Below are 25,737 nucleotides of genomic sequence, written 5' to 3' on the forward strand. Positions count from 1 at the left end.
TTAACTGTATAAATTGAATTCAATCAAGGAATGCTCGCCGCCCCCCCCCCCCCCCCCAAAACAAAAAAAAAAAGAAAAAAAAAAACACCACCATATCTCTAACAATAAAAATCATAGCGTGTAGAGAACAAAACTACAGATTAGATTATAATTTTTTGTGAATGGAAGTTGCTGAGAGAAACATGCGTAAATAGAAAGTGATTTTTTAAATATATTTGAGAAACAGAAATTGACAGCTAATACATTTAAATAAGGGTACTATAACTGAGGGGGAAAAAATGACTCTTCCGTTAGAGAGGTAATTGATGCAATGCTCACAGTAGATATAACACAAATACATACATATAACGATGACCACATTGTTTTGAATTTAATACTGAATTTTCAAAGAAATGACAACAGTCTTGACAAAGGGCAGCCAAAGTGCTATGGTGAGCATGGGTGTCCATGAGGGCCCAAACTGTTTGCCCATGAGTGCTGTCAGCCAGCAGTTCCTCCTCCACCTCTCTGCTAACATCCCTCGTTTGTTATTGGTGCTCATGTTGCAAGGTGAGCCTGTTAATTTGGTGTTATTAGTGTTATCAGTATCGAAGTTTCTTTGGTGTTTGTGGTAGGACAAAATTAATGAGAATAAAATGGCTGATGAGAGATTAAGACCCTCAAAATAAAAATCGATTGAATCCTTATACTTCAACCCACATGATAAATTTGCAATCACTTTGGGTATTATGGAAAGGAAGGCCAAACTTCTTGACCCAAAACAGGAAAGAGAGAAAGTTCATATGGATATATGTCATTTCTTGAAAATGTTACCATTATTTATAAAGCATTACATAATTTTACCCTCGATTTTACTTCTCCCTTTTAACGTGTTTATATGAAGAGAACCTTATCACCCAACATGATGGTGTATTGAGAGTGAGCTATCACATATCTCTTAAAATAACCAAAACAGCATGTCGCTTCAGCAATGGAGAATTTGTTGAACAGTGTTTTGTTACTGCCACAACAATCTTGTGTCCAGAGTCTCTTCCAGTTTTCGGAAGAGTTCCCCTTTCATGGAGAACAGTGTGCAGATGCATAAAAGAAATACCAAATTAAGTGGAAATGTGACAAAGATAAGACTACAGATCCCCCCCCCCCCTCCCCCCCTCCCTCTCACTCTCTCTCTCTCTCTCTCTCTCTCTCTCTGGTTTTGTATGAAATCACAGATGTAACACATGACACTCAGCTTGCAGTACTTGTACAAGGTGTTGACAGTGAGTTCAACTTGATGAAGGAACTCCTTGATTTAGTGCCAATGCATGATACAACCAGGGGTGATGACATACTTTTTTACTTAGGAAACCTTGATGACAAATATGACTCCTGTAGAGGAAATCTTTGTTGATTGCAACAGGTGGAGCTCCTGCAATGAGTGGTCAAAAGTCTGGTGTAGTTGCTTTAATAACAAACTGGTGAAAGAAGTTGGTATCCAGCAGAAAATACCAGCAATACAAAGCATCCCAACTCACGCTGATCTGCTGGCAAAATGTGCCGAAATAAGTCATGTCATGGACATTGTTGTACAAACAGTTAATAAATTGAAATAGCATGGTTTAGGGCATCAGCAGTTTTAAATCCTTCCTGGCAGAGCTGGGGTCTGATTATGGCGATGTGCCATATTTTTGTAAAGTAGGCTAGTTGTGTCGATGTTGTTTTTGAACATTTTCTTTCTTTTTTTCCCCTCCCAACTAGCATGAAAACATCCAAAGTCTTAAGAGACAAAAATGCCTGCACACTTGCATAAATTCATTTGCTTTTCTCTGTGACACAATTGTTACAAGGTAACTATTATTACTTTTTCATTCCATGGCACTTTTCTATAACAGAAGATTGGTTTTTAAGGCAACACTTCTGAAAGTACTATGTACATGTTATATTGGCTTGTAAGTATTCATTACATTGTCATACTGTGATAATTATGACAATGCAAAGGATACTAATGTCAATACAAACTCGAGCTGTCAATTGTGTATTATTGGCAGTCCTGTTCATGAGTAAGAGATCGCTGCACATGCATCATGCCCACAAGACAAAAGGTGATACAAAAGCACGCGGGCAGCTCACGTCCTCAGGTCTGGTCTAGACAGTAGGCCCATTTGAAATTTTTGTCTGTCAGCAACTGAAGTTTGAGAGATTGAGTACCATGATTACTTTCTGGCAGTCTGAAGCCAAGCATACAATCATAAATCTACATACAGTACTTGGGAGTACCAGAAAATGTAGACAAGTAGGTATTGACTTCCTTATGTCCTCCTCTCATCTGCTGACACCTAAACTTTAAGAGTTCAGTCTCTGAGCCTACCTAACAATTATAGTACATTTAAGTTTTAGTGAATACTGGTAGTCTGATTTGCTTGTCCAATTAACTTTCCATTTATAATCTGCATGCCAGTCATACACTTCCTGAAGTGGAGAAGTCTGTGAAACCCATTCAACTGACATAAAATTTGAATGAATGGCACTGAGACTGGACCATGAATTCTATTTCTTCTGGCTTGTATTAGTGTTACAATATTGAATACTTTGTTCATTAAAAGCTTCTGGCAACATCACACAATGGAATCTCCACTTCCAAATATTACGTACATAACACAACCAATTAAATTTATTGCAGCAGTTGTCTGGAACACCGCTTCCCAGCTCTTTGTTGTCTCCAGCACATACCCAGCTAGGTATACTCCTAAGAAACCTAAACAGGGACAAAAATGATCTGTAGTATTATAACTGTTGTACTTCTGTTAGTTAAACATAGTTTAAAGCTAACAAAACAACCAAAAGTGAGGAAAGGCAGCCCTTACCCATAGCTGATTAATATTATGCATAGAAACATGCAACAGCACAGAGAGTTCACTGGCTTTCAACCTACCACTCTTTTTCTGGTTTAAGTATACACTATCAAACACACAGTCACACAAAGTATGGATATCTGCTTGTGTTGTATTACGTATGTAAACAAAATAAATAAATAAATAAAATAAAATAAAAAAATGGTGGCTTGGAGGCTAGTAACATATCTGTTCTGTTACATGTTTCTATGTGTGCCAAACATCAAGCAAGCATGTAAGCAATTATCATTTTTATTTTCTTTATTGTCTTCTTTATGAAATTTCTGTTACTGTGATAATGAAACAAAAATACTTGTAACTATGTTTTACTTAAAAAGTGTAAATATAATGAATGGCTTCTTTTGAACTTTCATTCTTTCCTTTACTTTAGTGCACAAAGATGTAATAAGTTTTGAAAGATAGTGACCATCATATTTTTATATGTGCTTGTAGACATTTCATCTGTGTGTGTGTTATTTCCTGTCCTCGTTCTTCAAATTTTGTTTTCTCCTGATGGAAGTATTTTAGAAAATCCAAAAGTTAAAGATTCAATTGTATTTTTAAATTCTTTCTATGTCTCTTCGGCACCAGTTTTTGACATCTTGTACATAAATTCTCTTCTTCTATCACAAACCCAACATATCCCTCATATGTTGCTTTATGAGGTCCTGATTAATGTTGTGCTGTTTATGCCTAATGTTAGCTTCTCTACAGACATTTACATTTGATCCATCATTTACATCTCTCAAACTATAGTTATTTAACTTTTTTAACTAGTGCATGTAATTCATTTTTGTGATTGCATGAAGCAGTAGCATGGAGCAGTAAGAGGTGCCCATTATGTGAGACGCATACTTACATACACACATATACAGGGTGTTACAAAAAGGTACAGCCAAACTTTCAGGAAACATTCCTCACACACAAAGAAAGAAAATATGTTATGTGGGCATGTGTCCGGAAACTCTTACTTTCCATGTTAGAGCTCATTTTATTACTTCTCTTCAAATCACATTAATCATGGAATGGAAACACACAGCAACAGTACGTACCAGCGTGACTTCAAACACTTTGCTACAGGAAATGTTCAAAATATCCTCCGTTAGCGAGGATACATGCATCCACCCTCCGTCACATGGAATCCCTGATGCTCTGATGCAGCCCTGGAGAATGGCATATTGTATCACAGCCGTACACAATATGAGCACAGAGAGTCTCTACATTTGGTACCGGGGTTGCGTAGACAAGAGCTTTCAAATGCCCCCATAAATGAAAGACAAGAGGGTTGAGGTCAGGAGAGTGTGGAGGCCATGGAATTGGTCCACCTCTACCAATCCATCGGTCACCGAATCTGTTGTTGAGAAGCGTACGAACACTTCGACTGAAATGTGCAGGAGCTCCATCGTGCATGAACCACATGTTGTGTTGTACTTGTAAAGACACCTGTTCTAGCAGCACAGGTAGAGTATCCCGTATGAAATTATGACAACGTGCTCCATTGAGCGTAGGTGGAAGAACATGGGGCCCAATGAAGACATCACCAACAATGCCTGCCCAAATGTTCACAGAAAATCTGTGTTGATGATGTGATTGCACAATTGCATGCGGATTCTCGTCAGCTCACATATGTTGATTGTGAAAATTTACAATTTGATCACATTGGAATGAAGCCTCATCCGTAAAGAGAACATTTGCAATGAAATGAGGATTGACACATTGTTGGATGAACCATTTGCAGAAGTGTACCCGTGGAGGCCAATCAGCTGCTGATAGTGCCTGCACACACTGTATATGGTACGGAAAAAACTGGTTCTCCCGTAGCACTCTTCATACAGTGACGTGGTCAACGTTACCTTGTACAGCAGCAATTTCTCTGACACTGACATTAGGGTTATCGTCAACTGCACGAAGAATTGCCTCGTCCTTTGCAGGTGTCCTCGTCGTTCTAGGTCTTCCCTAGTCGCGAGTCATAGGCTGGAATGTTCCGTGCTCCCTAAGACGCCGATCAATTGCTTCTAATGTCTTCCTGTAGGGACACCTTCGTTCTGGAAATCTGTCTCGATACAAACGTACCGCGCCACGGCTATTGCCCCTTGCCAATCCGTACATCAAATGGGCATCTGCCAACTCTGCATTTGTAAACATTGCACTGACTGCAAAACCACGTTCGTGATGAACACTAACCTGTTGATGCTACGTACTGATGTGCTTGATGCTAATACTGTAGAGCAATGAGTTGCATGTCAACACAAGCACCGAAGTCAACATTACCTTCCTGAATTGGGCCATCTGGCGGTGAATCGAGGAAGTACAGTACATACTGACGAAACTAAAATGAGCTCTAACATGGAAATAAAGCGTTTCTGGACACATGTCCATGTAACATCTTTTCTTTATTTGTGTGTGAGGAATGTTTCCTGAAAGTTTGGCCGTACCTTTTTGTAACACCCTGTATACATACATTGTGACTATAGTTATTTAATACTGTGAACAATTTGAGGACAAGATGTTCATCTTATAGCTGGTGAAGGTTACTTGTGGCTGGATTAAACATAGAGTGAATTTTAAATGTACACGAAGACATAAGCAAGTGTACAAGATTCAGACACATATGATGAGCTTCTGAATTGCTACACCATGTGTATGCATCTGGGAAGAGAGAAGACAGATGAAAACATTAATATGCACGGTTACCATGCAAGAATACTTTTCAGCACCCAGGAATTCAATGCAAACATCTTGGCACAAAGATGTTCACAATTTCAGATCTCACCCTGAGTAAGTAGTGATCTACAGGTTATACAAGGAAAAGGGAACTTCACAGTTGTGACTACAACACTGATTGTGTGTATATACAACTCTGGGAAAAATGTTGCCTCAGGCTTTTCATTTCTTGCTCTAATAAGATTTTATCCTCTAGTACTGTGCTGATGTCAAGAAATCTGCAGTAAACAAATTAATTTCAAAGTATTCTGTACAGCTGTGGACTGTCAACAGCATCTATTCACTCAGACATGCATGTAAGTACTATGCAAGATAATTTAAATTGCTAACCCAAGAAGTTCTTATGTGGTATGTCTCATAGCCTCTGTTAGCTTTTTTATTTCTTTGTTTAATAATAAGCGGAACTTCTTGGACAACTTTCCTAATAACAAGTGTGGACCTCTTCAAGTATTCCTTTATCAAGTACAACATATAAGTTTTCTCTATATTGCTATTAGAATATTACATCATCATCTCACAATACTGGATTTTTTTTTTGTGCTGCTACTCATTGCTCTGCATGGAAACAGAAAGTGCTGGAGTATTTAGGATAAACCAGCTACTTTAGATCCTTAGACATGCAGGTTTCTTAGCAAAATCTTATCCTTTGTTGCTGCTACAAGATAGCTTTCTGCCTAATTCTTAGGGAGAAACTTTCAGTATTTTCATGTTTAAATATATTTAGCTATTATTGGCTTTGGTCATGGAGGAAAGAGCATGTGTGTTGGGATGTGAAGGTGGTGGGAGGGGGCGGGTGGTAAAAACTGTAGGAGGAGGCAAAAGACAGCTTGGGTCTTAATAACCACTTCAGCTGTAATCAGTCTTTTATTATTCGATCACGATCAGTTTTGTGGCACTAAAAGCCACATCTTCATTTTTTAGTGCCAAAAAACCAGTAGCACTCCAATAATAAAGGATTAAATACAGTTGAAGTGGTTATTAACACCCAAGATGACTACTCATAGCTGTGGTTGTCCTAACTACAGAGTTGTCTGCGGGAAACAAAAGGCTTAACTGCAGTAAGCAGGTTCAAATGGATCTATGTTGCAGTAGTTATGTAGAGATTAAGAGGTTTACGCATGGTAAATTAGTGTGGGTAGCTGCATCAAATCAAGCTTAAGACTGAAGAAGAAAACAACAACAGTTCACATTAGAACATTCATAACTCCTCATTTCGTTTTAGTGACAGAACGCCATGGATGGTATGTGTTGAAAACACTGCGTACAAAGCTGAGGGACTTTTTCCTCTATTTTAAGAACTTTTCTTTAAGGGAGTTTGTAAGCATGTGGAGCAGTTGAACTAATTCATTAGACATCAAAGTGGAATGCTGCAAAATTCTCGTATTGTATCAAACACAGTGCTTAAATACATTTAGACCCACATAATCTACAGTTAGAAGACTGTAGACATAGAATAAATCAGTAAAAACTAACATCACAATATAAATAGATTTTGACAATAGAAATCCTTGTATTCTTTCCTACAGTGAGGTATAACTAGATGGATAAATCTCAAGTACAGAATAAATTAAACTATAATTCATATTAAATAGGAAATAGTTCCGAAATGTTCTGCAAAATTAAATTTATTTGGTGACCAAATAAATATAATTTTCTAGAATGTTAAGGGAGTGTTTCCTATTTAATAATGTCATCACGTTTTGCCAAGCACTTACGAATAAGAGATAATAAAATTAACTACTTTTCAGAACTTGAGTTCGTTTCAAGTGGTAAATATGCCAAAATGGGTAGAAGGAAATGTATCTTTAAAATGGCTAGACACAAAAAAAGCCTACTTCTGGGCTGAGGGAGAGGTAGTATGACATGCTCAGATGGCAACCAAAATCTAAAATTATAACTGATATCAAGTAAAGTTTACAATTTGAAGATTAAAAGGAGAGAAACTTGAATAAAAACACACATATGAGTAAGACATTAATAATCAGTACAAGCAACATGCAACAGAATAGGAAAAATGAAGACAACCTAGAAAGAGAGGTGTAGGAAGAATAAATAAAAACTAGAAACAAATAAATTAACACTAATGAAAAAAACACGGAGGAGAATTACTTGTGTCGTCATGGAGGAATAAAAATCACGCACGTCACAGAGTACGTACTGAAACAGAACACTGCATATTACTATATCTACAATAGATTCCTTTGGCTGCTTTCACAAATGTTTACTGGCAGCATAATTGTCATCATGCTACCCTAAAAAATTGAACAACCATGCTATCATTTGGCAAACACAAGAAATATGTGAGGCCTAAGATTTTCCAGGGTGATACACAGGAGGTACACTCTCCAGTATACCGCCGGGTTGAAGATGATAGATGCATACAGGGTGAGCCTAAAGTCTTTCCCTGGTTACAAAAATTCATTTCTAGGAAATTATGCAAGATACAGCTATATGGTTTGTTGCAAATGGTAACATAACTCAGTTTTTTATGGATATACTTCCATACATGCTCTCTTTGTTGACCGAAAAGCACCTAGATGATATTTAATTTCTGACCATGTCTCTGCCAATATCTCTTCCGTTGCAACCTGTATAGAATTTTGTATTGATAAGAGATTGCATATCAAGAAGTGGCAACATGAACACTTTATCCTTAACATAATCCCATACAAAAGATACAAGATGGGTTATGTATGGTGAGTGTGATGGCCATGATACTGGATCATCCATTGACCCATCTGTCCACAAAAGTTTCATCCTAGAACTAGTGAAAAAGTAACTCCAAAGTGTGGCACTGCACCACCTTTCTGAAACACTACTCATGGATGAAATTCCTGTAACTCATGCTGCCAGAGCACATTTACAAGTGTATCCATAAAATCTTCAAGAATTAATCCACCATTTACAACAAACCATACAGGTATATCTAGTACAGTTCCTCAGAAATAAATTTTTATTGTCTGGGAAAGACTCTATGCTCACTATGTATTTTGGCAACTGATCTAGTCCTCTTCATCATGTGCTGCAACTGCAAGAGACCCTCTAAGATCTGATTGTTGCACATGATTCCAGTCAGTTTGGTTGGACTGACAACAAAGAATTTAGAGATGGATAGCATGCTCAAATATGACATGAAAAGGGGGAAGGAAATAATCATAGATTTTGAAACAAATAATCCACACATTTCTCTGAGATGATTTATGGCAAGCATGGACAACCTAAATCTGGATGGCCATACAGGGATCTAAAACCCTACTCTTCCTGATCATGAGTCCAACGTCTTAACTATATTCATTCACAAACTTAACAATATTAGAGACGGGAAGTTGCTGCTTACCATATAGCGGAGATGCCGAGTCGCAGATAGGCACAACAAAAAGATTCTCACAATTATAGCTTTTGGCCATTAAGGTCATTGTCAATAATACACACACACACACACACACACACACACAGACACACACACACACAGACAGAGAGAGAGAGAGAGTGCAATCTCAGGCAACTGAAACCACACTGCAAGCAGTAGCACCAGTGCATGATAGGAGTGGCGACTGGGTGGGGATAGGAGGAGGCTGGGGTGAGGAGGGGGAGGGATAGTGTGGTTGGGGGTGGCGGACAGTGAAGTGCTGAAATTTAGACATAGGGCTGGGGAGAGGTGGGGGGGGGGGGAGTAGTGGAAAAGGAGAGACATAAAAAGACTGGGTGTGGTAGTGAAATGATGACTATGCAGTGCTGGAATGGAAACAGGGAGGGGTCTGGATGGGTGAGGACAGTGACTATTTCTTGGCCACAATTTGTCGGTGGCCATTCATGTGGACAGATAGCTTGTTGGTTGTCATGCCTACATAGAATGCAGCACAGTGGTTGCAGCTTAGCTTGTAAATCACATGACTAGTTTCACAAGTAGCCCTGCCTTCGATGGGATAAGTGATGTTAGTGACCTGACTGGAGTAGGTGTTGGTATCAGGATGTATGGGACAGGTCTTACATCTAGGTCTATTACAGGGGTATGAGCCATGAGGTAAGGGATTGGGAGCAGAGGTTGTGTGAGGATGGACGAGTATATAGTGTAGGTTCAGTGGACGGTGGGATACCACTGTAGGAGGGGTAGGAAGGATAGTGGGTTGGACATTTCTTATTTCAGGGCATGTAGAGAGCCAATCAAAACCCGGGTGGAGAATGTAATTCAGTTGCTACAGTCCTGGGTGGTACTGAGTTATTAGGGGATTGCTCCCCTCTGGCCAGACAATGGGACTTTGGGAGATGGTTGGAGACTGGAAAGATAAGGCACGGGAAATTTGTGTTTGTACAAGGTTGGGAGGATAATTACGGTCAGTGAAGGCTTGAGTGAGACCCTCGGTATATTCTGAGATGGACTGCTCATCACTGCAGATGTGATGACCATGGGTGGCTAGGCTGAATGGAAGGGTCTTCTTGGTATGGAATGGGTGGCAGCTGTCAAAGTGGAGGTACTGCTGGTGGTTAGTAGGTTTTATATGGACGAAGGTACTGATGTAGCCATCTTTGAGGTGGAGGTCAACATCTAGGAAGGTGTCTTGTTGGGTTGAGTAGGACCAAGTGAAGCAAATGGGGGAGAAGTTGTTGAGGTTCTGGAGGAATTTGGATAGGGTGTCGTCACCTTCGATCCAGATAGCAAAGATGTCATCAATGAGTCTCAACCAGGTGAGGGGTTTAGGATTCTGGGTTTTTAGGAGAGATTCCTCTAGATAGTCCATGAATTGGTTGGCATACGATGGTGCCATGTGGGTGCCTATAGCCATACCCCAGATTTGTTTGTAGGTAACACCTTCAAAGGCAAGGTAATAGTGGGTGAGGATATTGGTCATGATGACTAGGAAGGAGGTTGTTGATTTGGAATCCATAGGGCACTGGGAAAGGTAGTGTTCAATAACAGTAAGGCCATGGGCATTAGGAATGTTAATGTACAGGGAGGCGGCATCAACAGCGACGAGCAGAGTGCCATGTGGTAAAGGGACAGGAACTGTGGAGAGTCGGTGGAGGAAATGGTTGGTATCTTTTATATAGGAGGGTAGGTTCCGGGTAATAGGTTGAAGGTGTTGGTCTATGAGAGCAGAGATTCTCTCTGTGGGGGTACAGTAACTGGCCACAAATTCATTCACAAATTGTGTTCTGTAAATCCAGTAACGAAGGCGAGTCTCTATGGAACTACGATGTATTAGTCTCGTAACATACATCACCAAAATCAATCCAGTACACGAGACATGTCAAACACTGTAGTAAAACTTCACTACAAAGCAGATAACCAATGCCAATAACCACTTCATCCTACAGTTTTGACATAGAAAAAAATCTAATACTAAGTGAAATCTAGTTCACATAATGAGTTTATCCTTCATGAGTTCCTCTACCAAATAGTAACATTTCTCGCACAAAAGCTTCTGCAGCTTTATTTTTTAGATGATCTGGTTTCATATTACATATGTTTTTGCCAATTAATTTATCATATATTTTCTTCACCATATACAATGGAGTCTGTGCATATAATTTCAGCTGGTGTAAGGGAATCATAAAATTCTCTGGTTTTGTCACATTGGGAGCATGGCTAAAAAGCTTCTCCTCAAGTAATTTTTGTCTGCTGTCTAAGAAAATTATATTTTTGTAAATTTATAGGGAAAAAACAGAATTTGTAGGTTTTGAAATAATGGATGAAAGGTTCTTTTTGCTGTGCAGTACACATGTATTCAACAATTTTCTACTGCAGCTTCAATATCTGTGATATGTTACTTGAACAGTCCCAGAAAACCATACAGGGTGTGTAAATAAAGTTCAAGACTGATTTTTTCCTGAATAGTGCTGCGCGCACAGACCGGTCTCACCACCTGCGTCACGTGAGGGATGGGGATGTGCTGGCTAAGTGAGCTAAGTATCGGCATTTGCCAGCGAAATGCTGGAGTGAAAACATCGCAGGTGGAGGGAGTGACTGTTTCAAAATGTCACTGAGAAATTGGAGCATACAAAATGCAGTGCCTCTTGGAGCAGTGGTATCTGATCAAATATTGTGTAAAACTGAACAAGACCAGTATGGAAATGTTCGAAATGATTCAAGAGGCCTATAAACAATACGCCATGTCATGTACCATGGTTTTCATGTGGCACAAGAGGTTCAAAGATGGCCGCGAATATTTGGAGGAAGACCTTCAATGAGCAGAACTGAAGAAAATCTGGCCAAAGTGTGTCAAGTTTTAAACAGTGACCAACGTCTCTGCATCAGAATGATTGCAGATGAAGTGAGTTTGAATCACCAAACTGTGTTTCATGGAAGATCTAATGATGAGAAAAGTGTGCGTGAAACTTGTCCCTAAAGTGCTCTCCAATGAAAAGAAGGAGCAGCACCTGGCTGTTTCACGGAAAATGCTTGAATGTTTACAAACCAAACCTAGTGATGAGACCTGGGTCTTCAAACATGATCCAGAGCTGAAGAGGCAAAACTCGGAGTGGCACACCTCCACATCATCAAAACCAAGGAAAGCCTGCATGAGCAAGTCACATGTGAAAAGCATGCACATTGCTTTCTTTGACATAAAAGGAATGATCCACAAAGAGTTTGTGCCTGCTGGGCACACTGTCAATGGTCAGTATTATACTGGAGTGGTCCGCTGTTTGAGGGATCGAGTCTGCCGAGTCCGCTCGGAGAAGAAAGACGACTGGATTCTCCACCATGGCAATGTGACCGTTCACACCTGCCCCACCATCGCTGAAGTTTCAACCCAGTTCAACATGGCAATGCTGCTGCAGCCTCCCTATAGCCCTGACCTCACCCCAGTGACTTCTTTTTGCTCCCCTGGATGAAGAGAGACCTGAAAAGGAAGTGGTATGACAGTGTCACAGTGGTCCAAAAGGCTTTGATAAGGGTTTTGAACAGCATTCTGTTTAAGGAGTTCCAGGGAGCTTACCAGCACTGGAAATCTCATTGGCAGTGGTGTGTGGCTTCTCAAGGCACCTATTTTGAAGAATTTTAGTCTGATATATGAAAGTGTTCAATGAATTTTGTGTTTTGAGAGCAGCCTTTAAACTTTATTTACACACCTGTACCACACCTAATGACGGTTTCAAAATAAGTAAGATACACTATTTTTTATGTATTCCTGTCAGTAGCATTTGCCAGTATTTGCGGTGCAGATGCAAAACTATTTTATTTATTTGATAAGAAGTTAACATGTGTATTCCATCCTAAGTTCTTTTTCACTTTTAACACAAGAAATTTAACTTTATCAAGTTCTTCTGCAAGTTGATTATTACACTATACTTTAAGCTCTTCACATTTTGAATGTTTGGTTTTGAAGTGTGCCATACAGGATTTTGCAATGTTCATGTTCAACCCATTTAACTGGAATTAGTTTTCTATAGGGTACTGAGTGTGCTCACAACACGGTCAGGATTTTTTCTCCACTATCAGCTTCTATTAAAATAGAATTATCATCTGCAAATGGAACTGATACGAAATTTACATTTATGGGTGAAATATTTACATTGAATAGGAAAAGCATTGGCCTTAAAATGGAGCCCTGAGTCTCTCCTTGTGATACTGTACTCCATTTATAATAATAATTCACTGCATTTGGAATGACAATTGCTCTTGGTTCTTTTGTTCTGCAGGAATGATGTAAAACACTGCTGAACACTGCCCTTAATCTTCCATATTTATCTAATTTGTAGATCAGAATATAATGGAGGGAAACATTCCACGTGGGAAAAAATATATCTAAAAACAAAGATGATGTGACTTACCAAATGAAAGCACTGGCACGTCAATAGACACACGAACAAACACAAACATACACACAAAATTCTAGCTTTCGCAACCAACGGTTGCCTCGTCAGGAACGAGGGAAGGAGAGGGAAAGACGAAAGGATTTGGGTTTTAAGGGAGAGGGTAGGGAGTCATTCCAATCCCGGGAGTGGAAAGACTTACCTTAGGGGGAAAAAAGGACGGGTATACACTCGCACACACACACATATCCATCCACACATCTTTCCGCTCCCGGAATTGGAATGACTCCCTACCCTCTCCCTTAAAACCCAAATCCTTTCGTCTTTCCCTCTCCTTCCCTCGTTCCTGACGAGGCAACCGTTGGTTGCGAAAGCTAGAATTTTGTGTGTATGTTTGTGTTTGTTTGTGTGTCTATTGACGTGCCAGCGCTTTCGTTTGGTAAGTCACATCATCTTTGTTTTTAGATATATAATTTGTAGATCAGCGAGTCATGGTTTACTGAATCAAAAGCTTTTAGAAGATCACAGAAGACAAGTGCAACTTTACACCTCTGATCTAATGCTTTGCTTATCTTTTCAATAAAGTTGTTCACAGTATCCAGAGTGTTTTTCCCCTGCTGGAATCCAGATTGATTACTTAGAATATCATCATTTTTCACAATAAAATTTTGAATTTGCATTGTAGGTACTTCCTCCATTCTGGCAGGACTGTTAGGATAGAAATAGGATGACATTTTTCCTCAACCCTTTCGTGAATAGCGAGATCTAAATTCTGCATACCTCAACATATCAGGAACACATCCCTGTTCAAAAGATGATCTGATTATTTGAGTTAATGGAGGTGCGACTATGTGATATAATGTTTTAATCATTTTATTGGTTATCCCGTCCTGCCCAATCAATATGTCAGAGGCATACTTGGAACTACCTTTACATCCATACCCCAAACAGATGATATTTCTGAACACCCCATTTGGTGTCTACTAATACCAATGCCTACATTTTGAATTTTCTAGTGCACTTGCCTTTTTGCAAAGATACTTGGATCGTCTCTAATAACCTAGATGTTGATGGGACATTAAACCCTAATCTTCCTTCCTTTCTTTTCGGGAACAACTGATCTGAGATATTTTGTCATGTCACCACTTCCTCAACAATATAATCATCATGGGGTCTGAGATCTGTGAGCATCTTGGAGACTTGCACTCACTTTTTTCTGCCTAACGAAGTGCTGGCATTCATTACAAACAAAAATGTGATAACTCTGACCAAACACCATGTACAAATCACTGACGGTACATCCCCATCCCAGAACATAACAATAACTACAATTTATCATGAGCAAGGTGGACTAATATGGAAAATTAGCACGGATTGCACAACCCTTCAGTGTCCTCCAAGCCTGTCTGTCAATCACATGTGACAATATGTTTTTTCGCTCTTCAATGGATCACCACAAAGGACACCTCGTTTGGTGCCGTGTTGACACATGAAACCCTCAATTCTTGCCGCAGATGCTTTCCAGCATGGTACCTGTATCATCCGTTAACACCAGGAAGCAGAAGGGCCAGAACAGCTGATAGCTTTCATTTGCAAAACAATAAATAAGGCCCAACAAAAATTTGCTAAAATTTAAAATTAGGCTCTCACAATTATGTTCTCAGTATACAAATTTCACACATATCTCTATGATGTTAAACTCCATTGAATGACCAATCACAAATCTTTGCTCACTTTATTAGGCTCTTGCTTATTGTTGCTCAGTGAAACTGTACATTCCTTACAGTGTTGGGCCTTCTTTTCATCTACACATTAGTAATCCATCACATACAAAATAAGCAGCCAGCATGTGAATGCAGACATTTTTTCCCAACTCCCGGCTGGTGTCAATGCAGAATTTGACCAACAGTAGTTTGTGTGCTTCCATATCGATTCAGAGGTTCTATTCACTTTAAATGACTTTCTAGTCATGGCATCAATCATTGCACCAGAACCACATACGGATGCTGCTTCACAAGATCATTTGAGTGTCATAAAGATGAAGACCTTAGCCTGCCACTGTGCTGACTGGCCAGCTATTGACAAATACATCAAGGCACTTGCCTGCTTACATCCTGACAGCACTCTCCTGCATGCATCACCTCCAACACATTTTTCATCCTGGTCCCAGCCTGCTGCTCCTTGTGACCAGTTTCAAGTAGACTTTGCAGGCCCTTTTCTCAACTCAATGTGGCTAATTGTCAAGGACCCTTTCACAGAGTTCCCACATGTCACCAGCTTGTATTCCAAGACGACATAGGTGATGATTAATGCACTCATGCAGGTGTTCACAATCAAAGGCCTCCCATGGGCTCTGGTAACTGCTAACAGCCTCAAGTTCACCTCCAAACCCTTTGTGGAGTTTTTCACTCGAGATGGCATACAGCATCTGCTCCTTAGAGGCAAGCTTACAGATGACATCCAGGATGTCTCCCCACTACCACAATAAATGTCCAGAGGCATTACAACTTAGACACTGAAAGATTCCACTGGTGGTACCATCAAAACCAGTTGCGGAGCCAACTTTTATCCATGCCGACCATCCCTTATGACTAATAGTCAAGACTACGTATGTGGCAGCCACTGCCTCATCCTTCCTCCCCTGCTGCCATCATAGCAGCAGCAGTAGCCACAGTATCATCATCAGTAGCTGCTGCTGCTTTTGAGGGTCAACTGCTCCCACCAACATCACTCTACAGTGACCATAAAGTGGTTTCCCACTTCTCCTCTAACTCAGCTGGTCCTGATATCTCCCAACTGCACCCCCACAGATCCCAGTGTCAAATACACTCCTGGAAATGGAAAAAAGAACACATTGACACCGGTGTGTCAGACCCACCATACTTGCTCCGGACACTGCGAGAGGGCTGTACAAGCAATGATCACACGCACGGCACAGCGGACACACCAGGAACCGCGGTGTTGGCCGTCGAATGGCGCTAGCTGCACAGCATTTGTGCACCGCCGCCGTCAGTGTCAGCCAGTTTGCCGTGGCACACGGAGCTCCATCGCAGTCTTTAACACTGGTAGCATGCCGCGACAGCGTGGACGTGAACCGTATGTGCAGTTGACGGACTTTGAGCGAGGGCGTATAGTGGGCATGCGGGAGGCCGGGTGGACGTACCGCCGAATTGCTCAACACGTGGGGCGTGAGGTCTCCACAGTACATCGATGTTGTCGCCAGTGGTCGGCGGAAGGTGCACGTGCCCGTCGACCTGGGACCGGACCGCAGCGACGCACGGATGCACGCCAAGACCGTAGGATCCTACGCAGTGCCGTAGGGGACCGCACCGCCACTTCCCAGCAAATTAGGGACACTGTTGCTCCTGGGGTATCGGCGAGGACCATTTGCAACCATCTCCATGAAGCTGGGCTACGGTCCCGCACACCGTTAGGCCGTCTTCCGCTCACGCCCCAACATCGTGCAGCCCGCCTCCAGTGGTGTCGCGACAGGCGTGAATGGAGGGACGAATGGAGACGTGTCGTCTTCAGTGATGAGAGTCGCTTCTGCCTTGGTGCCAATGATGGTCGTATGCGTGTTTGGCGCCGTGCAGGTGAGCGCCACAATCAGGACTGCATACGACCGAGGCACACAGGGCCAACACCCGGCATCATGGTGTGGGGAGCGATCTCCTACATAGGCCGTACACCACTGGTGATCGTCGAGGGGACACTGAATAGTGCACGGTACATCCAAACCATCATCGAACCCATCGTTCTACCATTCTGAGACCGGCAAGGGAACTTGCTGTTCCAACAGGACAATGCACGTCCGCATGGATCCCGTGCCACCCAACGTGCTCTAGAAGGTGTAAGTCAACTACCCTGGCCAGCAAGATCTCCGGATCTGTCCCCCATTGCGCATGTTTGGGACTGGATGAAGCGTCGTCTCATGCGGTCTGCACGTCCAGCACGAACGCTGGTCCAACTGAGGCGCCAGGTGGAAATGGCATGGCAAGCCGTTCCACAGGACTACATCCAGCATCTCTACGATCGTCTCCATGGGAGAATAGCAGCTTGCATTGCTGCGAAAGGTGGATATACACTGTACTAGTGCCGACATTGTGCATGCTCTGTTGCCTGTGTCTATGTGCCTGTGGTTCTGTCAGTGTGATCATGTGATGTATCTGACCCCAGGAATGTGTCAATAAAGTTTCCCCTTCCTGGGACAATGAATTCACGGTGTTCTTATTTCAATTTCCAGGAGTGTATGAACTGATGCAGTGCAATCACACACACATATCTCATTCTGCTCTCCTCACCCAACTGCCCATACAGGGCATAGAGACGTAAACCCCAGGAGTTGACACCCCTTTATCCTCACTGGGGTCAGCAGAAGATGAGTCAGTTTTAAACCTTTATGTCATCCCAGAAGACAGACGCAGTGCAATCACACAGACCCATCTAACTCTGCTCGCTTCACTCAACTGCCCATCCAGGACACTGAGATGTAAAGCCCCAGGAGGTGACACCCCTTCATCCTCACTGGAGTCAGCACAAGCTGAGTCAATTTTAATCCTATGTGCCATCCCAGAAGAGGGATGTTGTAGCCAGCTGCTTTGATAGTAAGACTATTTACTTGCTTCCATAACTGAAGGCGTCACATATGTGTAGTAGACAGTTACCACACCATAACAGTTTGGACACAAGCTCTTCCACCGTGGCATATAACATCATGTAGTGTGTTGTGGTGTGATGTTGTGACCTTCAGAATGCGATAAAGTTACACTGTAGTCACTTTTTTTTTTTAAAAGTGTGACCAATATTTTTTCAACCAGCACTGCTTTGAAGACACTTGAATCTTTGTGGTAACTGCTAGCTTAATTGTTTATTTGACAGTCACAAAGCAGTTTTGATGATTAATATTCTGCATTTTCCTGGACTTTCCCACATTGATTATAAGAAAACAACATCTGTACAGTCTGATGGCCAACTTAGCAGTAACTTATTTGACCTCAACTTGGTTATTTTTTCCTCCCTATGAGCTATAATTAAGTTACACAAATATTTCTTGCCAAGGCTATTAAGTGAAGTCCACAGCGTGTATGGAATCTTCTTACATTTTTATTTGTCTACAACACTAATATTTTTGACCTGTAGCAGATTTTTCAGAAACAAATATTCGAGCTCTCCTATTCTTGATGTACACGAGATACCTTAATCAGGTCATAACTAAGTGGTATGTTGATAAACATTATGTTCATATATGCAAATAATTTCAGTTCAACAGATGCCTTTTCCATCACTTTTGTAGCCATCATTTGAACTACCAATTAGAACTAAAACATTACAATTATTTAATGGTTTCAGTTTGTTTGTCTTCTGGTTTCCTTATGACATTGGGTTGACATTGCTACATATAATAATAATAATTTTATAATAATGATAATACCATGGGAAAAGTGAAAATCAACTTATAGACCTCAATGCTGTGTCAACTGACTGAACATCTTCTGCAGTGACATGTACAAATTGAGCACATATCCATTTTATTGCCATGGTTATTTGGAATCAGAGCCCACAGAAAAGCCATTTCAGTACGGAAAATGTTGTAGTAACGTTAAAAATATATACTTTCAATGCTTTCAACATTGCTCTTGGATCATATAGTGATACTGTTATCACTAATGAAATTTTGAAGACTGGGAACAATTTTTGGAAAATCTTTTTTTCCCTTCATCCTCTGTACGCAAAGTTTTCAGTCACTCTGATGAAAAGCCAATGTATGTGGAAAAAACAAATACAGTAGTCATGGATGATGTGATGCTACTCACCACATGGAGGAGGCACTGAGTGGCATACAGGCAACACACACACACACACACACACACACACACACACACGGCTGTTGCCATCTCCAGGTGCTAACGCCTGACTGAAGCGATCATCGATCTCAGATGGGATGAGTAGTAAAGGTACATGAGAAACAAGGGGGAGGTAAAGGGATGAATAGCACGCACTGTTGTACTCCATCCCAAATTTTCCATTGTTTAATCAATGGATTGCTACAATCATAATGTGTGTATATAAGCTACCATAATTTTCACTATTTTAACTACAATTTTGGTAAAATAATATTACAGAGATAATGAAATACACTCTGTTCTCTCCAATAATGAATTCTGTGATCCTTATTTAAACTATCAAAAACAGAAATGAAGAGCTGAAACAAAATAAATATTTGGGTAACCATTTCATGGCCATGAACACTACAAACATGAAACTCTATTAAGTCTCACAAGAGAGAAATGTTGAGAAGTAAAGTCTGGAGATTTGTATGTATAACAACTACTTAAAGTATGTAATGCTATTGCCATATTACCTCTGAAGGCGGTTGCTGAGTGATGTGCACTGAACATTTCAGTTAAGAATGAATCAAATTAGCATACAAACAATTATGAAAAAATAACAATGTTATGAAAAGGGTAGTTACTACTCACTATATCTTCATCAGAACAGACAACACACACATGCAAAGCATGCAGCACACATGTACGCACATTTGTTAGCCTCTGTCCTTACCAACCTATCACCTTCCCTGTTTCCATTCCACCACTAAACAACCCACTGATTACTTCTCTTTTTCTGCTGCCCGCAACCCCCCCCCCCCCTCCCCTGCCCTCTGTCTAACCTCCCGGCTTCACCTAGCTGCTCTACCCTCTCCCCACCTCATCCCTGTATGCTCCGAAAAGCAGCATTTTACTGTCCCCTACCCCTACCCTGCCCCAGCCTTCTCCTTACCCCACTACCCAGTTGCTTCTCCCATCAATGTGCTGCTGCTCGTAATCTGGCCCTTGCAGCCAGAGACTGTGGTGTGTGTGTGTGTGTGTGTGTGTGTGTGTGTGTCTGAGTTGTGTTCTCACATGCATGTGTGCGTTGTCTTTCCTGATGAAGGCTCGTTTGACTGAAAGCTTTGTTTCACAATCTTTTTGTTGTGCCTATCTGCGACTCAGCATCTGTGCCATATGATTAGTAGCAATTATCATTTTCATAATATTGTTATTATTCCATCCTGGATTTTCCATTGTTAGATTTTGTCTGATGGCTTTTCTTCCATCCTGTAACCCAGTGCTGTTTTCCTTTGTTGCTATTTTCTAATGCATTACTGTACTCAATGTCTGTCCTCCTTTCTCTTCTTCCCTGTGTTTCATTTGTCGCCTTCCAAATTGCAGTGCACATTCTACATACAAGCCACACTGTATCAACAATCTTGGCAGCACACAACAAATGGCTGCAGGACCCTGCCAATTGTTGCTGACCTCCAAATTGATCACTCTATCTTTGTCACTCCCGCAGATTTTCGCCATTTTCTGTACCTTCCTGTGCCACGTGAACTTGTATCCCACCCTACCAACCCCTCCCCACCCCCAACTTCTCTCCTCTACATTCCAGCTGGCACATTCTAACTTCACGAAATCTAGTCACATCTGCCACCCCCTTCTTCACACTTATGCACCCATGGAACTGCAACCCACATTACTATCTTTTTATTTATTTTTTCTATGGTCTCACTGTGTTTTCACGCCAATTTCAGTTGGTTTTCACCTTTCACTATCAGCCTACTTACTCAGATTTCACCTTGTGCCCCCTTACTTTATCTTTTTCATGGTTTTTTCCCCACATGTTTGGGTGCATTTTTGCGAATTTTGTCGGATGTACTGTTACACATTTTTATCCTCCACCATGGATCCTTGCTCCTTATGTATGTGTCAATATAGAAAAGTTTCCTTATACCTAGTCCGAACCCAGTCCCACATTCTGTTCCTGCATTGCTGCTTGGCTCAAGGATTCCCTCCAAATGGCGTTACTACCAAATCACCCATCTACAGCTACCACTTCCACAATGACCTCTTTCTGTTCAAATTCCATCAATCCATAACCCTCACCAGCAGAGTTCTGCAAAACCATATCAATCAGGCCCAAATCTCCTCTCCATCTGTAAAATTCTCCTGCTACGTAATCTGAAATTCCTGGATCCCATATCGCACACTGAAACTCTTGCCCTCCAGGACCTAGGCCAACATGCACAATGCCACCTCAAAAAAATCTCCACCCTGATCATTTCCCATTCCCACCTTGGACTACCACTATCCACCACATCAACAACAACCTCCAAACCTCCCCCGCATACCCTCACAGATGACAAACCCTGGATAACAGACCTACTACATTTACCCCACCTTCAAAAACTACTTCCCACCAACCAAATAGACCCAAAACACAGTTATGAACCTTTTGTCCAAAATCCTTAGCCTCACAAAAATATCACCCCTTTCCAAAGGCCTCACCTTTTGCCCCACTCTCTAAGTCAACATTGCAGGACTTGTTAAAGACCTTCTCTCCTTCTACCAGTCTCTACAGTGGAAATGCTTTTTGGCATCAACTTTACCAATCAGACTCAACTAGTGACCAATGTTGAACCCTGCCTGACTCAGTTCACTCTTCCAACCAATCACAATCCACCCCCACTGCCCCCAAATCACCCCATTAACTTTCTAGAATTTAACCTAAGACATTTCGTACCATCATTCCCCAAATTCCTCAACATGCAAATTAACCTTACATCTGCAAAAAGAACTGCAATCCACCACTTAAAAATTGATCCTGACCTTATAATCCTACCTGCTGACAAAGGCTCCACCACTGTTGTTTTTAACCACAAGGATTACCTGGCAGAAGGACTCCACCAGCTGTCAGATTCATCCACCTACAAACCCTGCCACAGTGACCCTAGTCCAGAAATCCAGCAGTATCTCTGTCTTTCCTCAAATCCTTAGTCCCATTCCAGAATCTCTCCCCAGAATCAGTCTCTCTCCTGACCTCTACCACTTCCTACACTCCTACCTTCTACATACTTCTTAAAGTCCATAAACCCAACCACCTAGGATGCCCCATTGTGGCTGGTTACTGTGCTCCTACTGAGAGAACCTCTTCTCTCATAGATCAACACTTTTAGCCTGTTACCTACAACCTGACTCTCCACAGTTCCTGTACCTTCACTGCATGGTGCCCTGCTCCTCACTATTGATGCAACCTCCCTTTAAACTAACATCCCTAATGCTCATGGTCTTGCTGCTATTGAACACTACCTTTCCGAACACCTGATGGATTCCAAACCTACAACTTTATTCCTAGTTGCCATGATCAACTATATCGTCACCCACAATTACTTCTACTTTGAAGCCATCACCTATAAATAAATCTGAGGTAGGGCTATGGGCATCCCCAAGGCACCATCCCATGCCAACCTACCAAGGGGCATCAAGAGGAATCCTTTCTAACCACCCAGAATCCCAAACCCCTCACCTGGTTCAGATTCACTGATGACATCTTCATGATCTGGATCCAGGGTGAGGGCACTCTATCCACATTCCTCCAGAACCTCAACACCTTCTTCCTCATTTGCTTCGCCTGGTCCTCTACAATCCAACAAGTAACCTTCCTCAATGCTGATCTCCACTTCAAAGATGGCTACATCAGTATCTCCGTCCATATCAAACCAACCAACCACCAGAAATACCTCCAATTCACCAGCTACCACCCATTCCATACCAACAAGTCCCACCCGTATAGCCAAGCCAACTGCAGGGGTCACGTCTATAGCGATGAGCAACCCCTCTCTAAATACATCAATGGTCTTACTGATGCCTTCACAGACTGTAATTACTCTCCCAACCTTTTACAAAAACAGAAAACAGATCTCCCATGCCTTATTTCTCCAGTCACCCATGACTTCCCAACCCCCTGTGCCCCCCCCTCACCCCTCACACCCCTCCTCCCATCCAGCCACAGAGGAGCATTCCCCCGTGACTCAGTACCATCCAGGACTGGAGCAACTGAATCACATTCTCCACAAAGCTTTCGACTACCTCCAGTCTTGGCCTGAAATGACAAATGTGCTACGCATTATCCTTCTCACCCCTCCCACAGCAGAATTCCACCACCCACCAGACCTACACAATGTCCTTGTGCACTGGCTGGGCTACATGTGAAATCAGTCGTGTGCTCTACAGGCTAAGCTGCAACCATGTTTCTGCATTCTATGTGGGTATGACAACCAACAAGCTGACTGCCCACATGAATGGCCACGGACAAACTGGGTCAAGAAACAACTGGACCACCCTGTTGCTGAACACCCTGCCCAACACAACATTCTTCATTTCAATGACTGCTTCGCAGTCTGTGCCATTTGGATTCTTCCCACCAACACCAGCTTTTCTGGACTGCGCAGATGGGAACTCCCCTTACAATCCCATAACCCTCCTGGCCTCAATGTTTGTTTGTCATTGTCCTTACCCGCCTATTCCCATTCCAGCACTACACTACACTACACTACACTACACTGTTCCACCAATGCACTTGCCCACGATTTGTTTCCTTCTCTCCTTTTCTGCTCTCCCCCCCCCCCCCTCCCCGCCCTCAATCTAACTACCTGACTCCATCTAGCCACTCTACCATCTCTCTACCTCCTTCCTGTATGCTCCTACAAGCAGCACTTTGCCGCCCCTCCCCCCCCTACCCTTATCTTGCTATCCCTCCATCCCTCCCACTCCCCACCCCAGCCTCCTCCTTACCCCCCACCACCTAGTTGCTTCTCCCATCATGCACTGCTGCTTGTAATCGGGCCCTGGCAGCCGGAGATTATGGTCGTGTGTGTGTGTGTGTGTGTGTGTGTGTGTGTGTGTGTGTGTGTGTGTGCGTGCACTTTGTCCGACAGTTTTTTGTTATGTCTATATGCGACTCAGCATCTCCGCTGTATGGTAAGTAGCAACTATCCTTTCCATAATATTATTATTATTATTATTATTATTATTCCATCCTGGATTTTCGAATTGTTCTATTATGAAAAGTATAGATTGCTACTCACCATAAAGATGACACACTGAGTTGTAGACAGGCACAATAAACAGACCATTACCCACTAAGCTTTAGGCCAAAACCTTCTTCAAAAAAGAAAGGAAAACACACACACACACACACACACACACACACACACACACACACACACACACACGTTCACACAAGCAGGCACACCTCACACACACACACACACACACACACACACACACACACACACACACATGCTATTTCTGACCTCTCTAGTCAGACCACAGCTGTTACATTGAACAACAGTAGTAATTTGGAGTGGGACAGGGAAGGAGGGGGATGGCAGAGTACAGGCGGGGGGAGAGAAGAGTGCTGTCTGGCGGAGCATGTGCAGGGCTAGAAGACATCAGGACAAGGCTGCAAGGAATAGAATCATGATGTGGGGAGAGGAGGAGGGGGAGAGGAGGAGGGGGAGGGGGAGTGGAAAAAGAGGGAAGCAGACAGTGAGCACTATGACGATCAAGTGGCATGAACTGGGAGTAGGTTATAGGACAGAGGGGGCAGAAACTGTTGGGTGGAGAGTGTGGGCCAGGAGGGTTGAAGCCATGATAATTTCATGAGGAGAGAATGAGATGTTAAGGTAACTCCCATCAGCGCAGTTCAGAAAAACTGGTGGTGGAAGTGAAGATGCAGATGGCCTGGTTTGTGAAGTAGCCATTAAAATTGAGCATGTTATGTTAACTGCACATTGTGCCACAGGGTGGTCCACTTTCCTCTTCAACACAGTTTGGTGACTATCAAGCAGCTGTCCACCAGGATGAATGGTCTCCGCCAAATGGTGGCCAAGAAGAATGTAGACCACCCACGATGGCCAAGAGAAAAGTGGATCACCCTGTGGCACAACCTGCAGCAGAACAAAACATGCTTGACTTTAATGGCTGCTTCATGACTAGGGCCCTCTGAGTCCTCCCCACAATCATCAGATTTTCTGAACTGTGCAATCCGTATGACACATTCTCCATTCCTGAAATTCTCCTGGTCTCAACCTATAATCTACAGTCCCCACATCCTCCCATCCTCCACCTCCACCCAACAGTTTCCACCTGCCCCCCCCCCCCCCCCCCCTCCATCCCCCCCGATCCTATAACCTTCTCCTAATTCATGTCACCTCACATTCATTAATTGTGCTCTGCCAACACACACACACACACACACACACACACACACACCAGTCTTTTACCCTCTCTCTGTTCCCCTCCTTTTCTGCTGCCCATCCCCCTCCCCCCACAGCCTCCCGACACTGTTCTTTGCAGCCTTGCCCTGCCGCCTTCTGGTTACCGCACACTCTGCCAGACAACATTCCTCTCTCCCCACATCAGTACCTTCCATCCCTCCCCATTCCCTGCCCCACTCTTGGTTACTACTTTTTGTTCAATGCAACAGTTGCAGTTCAGTTAGGACAGCCAGAAATAACAGTCACGTGTACATGGGGTGTGGCTGCTTGTGTGTTTTCCTTTTTTTC

The 25,737-nt window shown here is 42.4% G+C and overlaps 1 protein-coding gene across 2 annotated transcripts in view; it reads right to left on the minus strand.

Moving 5' to 3' along the window:
- Window positions 1-82: 82 nt before the first annotated feature.
- The window catches only part of LOC126161554 (solute carrier family 17 member 9), a 112,295-nt gene continuing 86,640 nt past the window's right edge, over window positions 83-25,737 (minus strand). For both annotated transcript variants that reach the window (XM_049917490.1, XM_049917488.1), the window contains exon 8: window positions 83-2,734. In XM_049917490.1, the coding sequence (XP_049773447.1) occupies window positions 2,595-2,734 (140 nt within the window). In that variant the 3' untranslated portion in view covers window positions 83-2,594. The remainder of the gene's footprint in view (window positions 2,735-25,737) is intronic.

The sequence above is a fragment of the Schistocerca cancellata genome, chromosome 2, assembly GCF_023864275.1.
Source record: "Schistocerca cancellata isolate TAMUIC-IGC-003103 chromosome 2, iqSchCanc2.1, whole genome shotgun sequence".
Taxonomy (NCBI): domain Eukaryota; kingdom Metazoa; phylum Arthropoda; class Insecta; order Orthoptera; family Acrididae; genus Schistocerca; species Schistocerca cancellata.